General features: G+C 37.9%; 1 protein-coding gene across 1 annotated transcript in view; it reads right to left on the bottom strand.

The window, feature by feature from the left end:
- The window catches only part of LOC106875605 (telomerase protein component 1), a 214,501-nt gene that overhangs the window by 61,804 nt on the left and 145,963 nt on the right, over nt 1-6,734 (bottom strand). The window contains exons 44-46 of the mRNA XM_052966744.1: nt 6,208-6,355; nt 3,894-4,000; nt 435-586 (exon numbers count right to left, since the gene is read on the bottom strand). Of these exons, the coding sequence (XP_052822704.1) occupies nt 435-586; nt 3,894-4,000; nt 6,208-6,355 (407 nt within the window). The remainder of the gene's footprint in view (nt 1-434; nt 587-3,893; nt 4,001-6,207; nt 6,356-6,734) is intronic.

The following is a 6,734-nucleotide window of genomic DNA, read 5'->3' as shown; positions in this document are numbered from 1 at the left end:
ATATATATATATATATATATATATATTCAGGTGCAGGAGTGGCTGTGTGTTAAGTAGCTTGCTTACCAACCACATGGTTTCAGGTTCAGTCCTACCATCTAGCATTCCTGATCTACATGACAACCCCTGCACCTGATCGTCTCTCACAGTCATACTGGCCTTACCTGTCTTCTCACTCAAGGAGACCTACTGAAGTACAAGGGTCAACAAACCAAAGGAGCTTAAATGACCCCTAGCTCAGATCATCTTTGTTCTCGTAGACAATGACATGCTGTCCTGTCACACTGTAACAAACATTTCATGCCATTCATTAATTTCTTCAATCAGTTATAGTATTGCATGCATAAACATTTTGGTGATCAAGCTAAGCAGTTACAAAGGGTTAGAATTATAATATTGGCTCATTCTGAAAGATATAAGAAGTAACTACTTACTTTTCCGATGAATAACTCTTCAGGAAATACAAATAACAAGAGATGTCTTCTGCTGCCGTGACAACAAACTTGCTGCAGATATCTGCACATAGCAGTGGCTGACTGTGTTTAGTGAAACTTTGCTTGCAGTGACCATTAGTCCAAACAAACATCTTTACATGAAAAAGGAAAAAAGAATTTGAAAAATTAAATTCAAAAAAAGAACATTTATTTAAAAATAAATGTAAAATAATAAAATTCTTACTCTTTTACTTGTTTCAGTCATTTGACTGCAGCCATGCTGGAGCACCGCCTTTAGTCGAGCAAATCAACCCCAGGACTTATTCTTTGTAAGCCTAGTACTTATTCTATCGGTCTCTTTTGTCAAACCGCTAAGTTACGGGGACGTAAACACACCACCATCGGTTGTCAAGTGATGTTGTGGGGACAAACAGACACACATATCTATCTTTTTGCAAAAATTACAATTAATAAATAATTTATAAGTATTTTAAAATGGGGAGTCACTTTTCAATTACTCTGTGTATGTATATGTGTGTGTATATATATATATATATATATACACACACACACACACACACACATATATATATATATAGGCACAGGAGTGGCTGTGTGGTAAGTAGCTTGCTTGCCAGCCACATGGTTCCAGGTTCAGTCCCACTGTGTGGTACCTTGGGCAAGTGTCCTCTACTATAGCCTCGGGCCAACCAAAGCTTTATGAGTGAATTTGGTAGACAGAAACACACACATATGTGTGTGTGTGTGTGTGTGTGTGTGTGTCTGTATATTTCTGTGTGTCTGTGTTAGTCTCCTATCATTGTTTGACAACCAATGTTGGTGAGTTTACATCCCCATAACTTAGCGGTTCAGCAAAAGAGATCTGATAGAACAAGTACTAGGCTTACAAAGAATAAGTCCTGGGGTTGATTTGTTCGACTAGAAAAGCGGTGCTCCAGCATGGTCGCAGTCAAATGACTGAAACAATAAAACAATAAAAGATTATATAAACACATGAAGGGGTGCTGAAAAGTTCCTGACTTTGAGTAAAATAAAATACAGGACGATCAGTTAATTATGATTTTATTTAACATATTCCAATCTCAGATTCATACACTTATTGTAGCAGTCCTTCAATTGTTTTAAGCCCTGTAAAAGAACTCAGAAGGTTGGGCCTCCAGCCAGGTCTTAATTCCCTTAAAGCCAGGAACTTTTCAGCACACCCTCTTGTATGTATAGATAGATAGATGGATGGATTGATGGATGGACGGACGGACGGACACATACACAGAAGACTTTTACAAAGTTTCTGTATACCAAATTCATTCACAAGGTATGGCTGGCCCAGGGCTATAGTAGAAGACATTTGCCAAAGGAGCTCTGCTGTGAAACTGAACCTGAAACCACCTGGTTGCAAAATGAGCTTCCTAACTACACCCATAAACATGTCTGTGCTTTATTCACAAATTAATTTCCTTTGTTTTCCATTTATTAACATTCCGGTTAACAATGGGGGTAAATATTTCTTCTGAGTCTGTAACAGAATGGAAGAGGTACTGCACACACATCAAAAAGCCATATTCGTTTGTTGTAGTTAGTGTTGCTGTTATTTACTCCAATTTAATGTAATTCATAGGAGAAAACTGACTATAATTTGATATTACCTTCGCAGAGCATTTTGAGAACTTAGACAAACTAAATTAACGAACTTTTCGAAACTCGTTAATTTCCACCATTTCTATTAGATGCTAGCTCTAAACACCTGGTTTTCAAACTAACAATTCATTATATAGATTTATCAATAAAACATTGTGTTAATGATAGTCATAACAAAAATATATTCTGCAGCAATTCATTCAATAATCTTGGAAGTCTTGAAATAATTAAATGAAAGTCTAATTGGAAGAATATTAAGATGCTAAGCTTTGTCACTATATTAAATTAAGATTTACAACAGAATTCCCAGTCTTATAACTGAATTTAAACATATAAATTTGATTTGCAGCTGAATTATATGAAAAGTAAATTTTGATATTCACACCTCTATATTATCGGCAAGAAGCCATATAAGCTTTGTAGGAGATTTTGGTGAATAACATCAACTCTGGTGTTTGGCTATTACTTATTTTATTGCACCTGCTCTCAACTCCAGAAGGCAAAATCTACCTTAGTAAGACTTTTCTTCAGAACACTGATTTCAAATTTTGACACAAGTCCAGCAATTTCGGTGAGAGGGGATAAGTCAGTCAATTACATCAAACCTCAGTATTCAACTGGTATTTATTTCATTGATTCTGAAAGGGTGAATGGCATAGTTGGCCTTGGCGGAATTTGAACTCAGAACATAAAGACGGATGTAACACCACTAAGCATTTTGTCCGGTGTGCTAGTGGTCCTGCTGGCCTTCAATATTAAAAGATATAAGTGAATACCACAAGGGACAGGCATGGTTGTGTCTTCAAAAAAATTTGTTTTGCAACAAGCAATTCTAGGCTCAATGCTGTTGCGTAGTAACATCAGCAAATACCTTCTACTTAGCCACAAATTGACTGGTACCCTGTGAGTGGAATACATACATACATATATATATATATATATATATATATATATATATTATGCTGATGACCTTGCTCTAATTGCTGAGTCACTATCAGAACTGGACGAGAAGTTTCGGGTGTGGAAGCAAGGACTAGAATTGAAGGGCCTTAGAGTCAACCTAGCTAAAACTAAAGTCCGTATAAGTAGAAAGATAGACAAACCACAAACCCCTTCAGGTAGATGGCCCTGCTCGATCTGTAGAAAAGGCGTAGGTAGAAACTCTATAAGATGTACCCAGTGTAAACTATGAACACATAAGAGGTGCAGCAATATCAAAGGAAGATAGTTTTTGCATGTAGCAGATGCTCAGGAGCAATAAACACTGAAAATGTGCAGAGAACAACTTCTGTCTCATTCCACAGAGAAAAACTAGAAGTAGTTGATAGCTTCTGCTATCTGGGTGACCAAGTTAGTAGTGGCAGTGGGTGCACTGAAAGTGTAGCTGCTAGAATAAGAATAGTCTGGGCAAAGTTCAGAGAGCTCTTACCTCTGCTGGTGACAAAGGGCCTCTCGCTCAGAGTAAAAGGCAGATTGTATGACACATGTGTACGAACAGCCATCCTACATGGCAGTGAAACATGGGCCGTGACTGCTGAGGACATGTGTAAGCTCACAAGGAATGAAGCCAGTATGCTCCAATGGATGTGTAATGTCAGTGTGCATACTCGACAGAGTGTTAGTACCTTGAGAGAAAAGTTGGACCTAAGAAACATCAGTTATGGTGTGCAAGAGAGACGATTGCACTGGTATGGTCATTTGGCGAGAATGTATGAGGATAGCTGTGTGAAAAAGTGCCAAACAACAACAATAATTATAATTTTATTTCTTAATCAAAAAGAAATGTTTTAAAATAAGCCTTACCTTTGCAGTGGTGTCAGCAGATCCTGTCAGTATGAACTTCTCATCAGGAGAATAACGAATGGTACATATGCTTTTAGTGTGCATCTGATAGTCATGGAGTTTCTCACCTTGTTTAACAGGTAAAAGTAACGAGTAAGAATATCATCATTATAAACAGCAATCCATAATAATAATAACAGCAGCAACAATTCTTTCTACTAGGCACAAGGCCTGAAATTTCAAGGGAAGGGCTAGTTGACCCCAGGGCTCAACTGGTATTTATTTTATTGACCCCAAAAGATGAAAGGCAAAGTCAACCACAGCAGCATTTGAATACAGAACATGTTGATATGAAATCACCATGTCATGCACATGTGGTTGTTATGCATGTGCCTGGTGTACCCTTATCAGATGGGTAGTCATAATGGGTATACTGAGTTTCATATATTTGCACCCTAATTGTTACTTTGATGGTATGCGCTGCTCTCACTCAATAATAATAATTATTATAATAATAATAATAATAATCATCATTTAACGTCCACTTTCCATGCTAGCATATGTTGGATGATTTGACTGAGGACTGGTGAAACCAGATGGCTATACCAGACTCCAATCTGATCTGGCAGAGTTTCTACAGCTGGATGGCCTTCCTAACACCAACCACTCCAAGAGTGTAGTGGGTGCTTTTATGTGCCACCAGCACAGAAGTGAGACCGCTGCTCTGGCGGACTGGCGAACTTCTTGTTCTAAAGAGATCCAAATTAAAACTATTCATCAGAATTTCATGTTTCATGTTCTAAATACCAACCTAATAAGGACAAAGTTATTTTATGAAATTCTTCCTTATTTTCAAAATTAATTGAAGCAAAGATAGAATATCTCAATAGAAATATGATGGCAAAGGGGTTAAATACAGTTTGCCACAAGTAATCTCAACATTTAACCCTTTAGAATTCAGATTACTCTGCCAGACATATTGCTTATGTAGTCACATTCATCATCATGTTAGCATGGGTTGGACGATTTGACTGGGGACTAGTGAAACCAGATGGCTGCACTAGGCTCCAATATGAATTGGCAGAGTTTCTACAGCTGAATGCCCTTCCTAATGCCAACCACTCCGAGAGTGTAGTGGGTGCTTTTACGTGCCACCGGGACAAGGGCCAGTCTGGCAGCACTGGCAACGGCCTCGATAGTATATATATATATATATATATACACACACACATACATATATACACATACCTACATATACATACATATATATACATATATATAGGATGCATTTCTTTCAGTTTCCATCTGTCAAACTGACTTACAAGGCTTTAGTCAGCCCAGAATAAGTAGGTGATGCTAACCTAAAGTGTTGCAGAGTGGGACTGACCCCATAACCACATGGTCTGGAAGCAAGCTTCTTAACTATGCAGCCATGTCTGCACCTATTAAATACTATCAATAATAGCGAAATCGTGATAGCACCATCATTCGAGCATGATCGTTACCAGCGTCGCCTTCCTGGCACTTGTGCCACAGCTTCGCGTTCCTGGCACGTGAAAAGTCATTCAAGCGAGATCATTGCCAGTGCCGCAGGTGGCACGTAAAATACACGATTCTGAGCATGGCCGTTGCCAGTACTGCCAAACTGGCCATCGTGCCGGTGGCACGTAAAAGCACCCACAACACTCTCAGAGTGGTTGGCGTTACGAAGGGCATCCAGCTGTAGAAACTCTGCCAAATCAGGTTGGAGCCTGGTCTAGCCATCTAGTTCACCAGTCAAATCGTCCAACCCATGCTAGCATGGAAAGCGGACGTTAAACGATGATGATGATGATGATGATATTAAATTTAAAGGTTGGTGATTCAGTAACAGGGTAAGTAATTTCTCATGAGCTTTATCTCAGAAGACATGATCAAAGTAATATGATACATAGAAACTAACTAGAGAAGAAAAAAAATGAGACAACAGAACCATATTCAGATTTTTAAAAATTAGCTGAATACAAAAACAGATAGCAAGTCAAAAGAATAATCAAGCCAAAGCTAACACTGGTGTTTTCATCATGTACTATCATGTAGCTTTGATATTTCAACATGATCTTTTATTTTTAGAATGACATTGTAGGATAGGTGTGAGAGGCTAGATCTGGCCACCTTGAACATAAAATAGGTAGAATTTTGGGGCTGGATATGGCAAATTTAAATGCCAAAGGGTTAATCATTTATGGATTTTCCATGGGTACACACCTGTACAGGAATATTTGTGAACTGGGCTGTAAAGAAAAAACAAAAAACGAAAATGTAAAGAAAGATTTAAAATAGAAAAAAACCTCACCTGTTGTAATATTAAATATTCTGACTTTTCCACTGTGGTAACCAACAGCAATGTTTGTCACAGATGGTGAGATTGACACACAAGTTGCAGCATCATCATCTTTTCCTTTTAGTTTGTGGACCAACTTGCCAAGATAACTTGACCATATCTAATAAACATTTCAGAAATAAATATTCACAGTATTAGATTCTTTTTGAGCTGATATTATTTAACAAACACATCATCATCGTCGTTGAACATCGACTTTCCATGCTGGCATGGATTATACGATCATATTTGGATATAAGAGTGTGGAAATTTCATAGAGTACTGGCTGAGTTGATAAAGTTAGTGAGACATTTGAGATGTTATATTTTGACATCTATTACTAGCAGTGTCTTGTGTCTGTGGTTAACAGATTTAAATTTAAAATGACCCTATGTGATAAAGAAACTCCATCTCAGGCAAGTGTTTTGGCCCTTAATTTCTCACACTCTAAGGGGACCAGCATGGAAAACAAATTTCAAATGATGACGACGATGACAATG

This window comes from Octopus bimaculoides, chromosome 3 (assembly GCF_001194135.2).
Source record: "Octopus bimaculoides isolate UCB-OBI-ISO-001 chromosome 3, ASM119413v2, whole genome shotgun sequence".
Lineage (NCBI taxonomy): Eukaryota > Metazoa > Mollusca > Cephalopoda > Octopoda > Octopodidae > Octopus > Octopus bimaculoides.
Note: the sequence above shows the minus strand (reverse complement) of the source record. Positions and strands in the feature narration are given on the sequence as shown.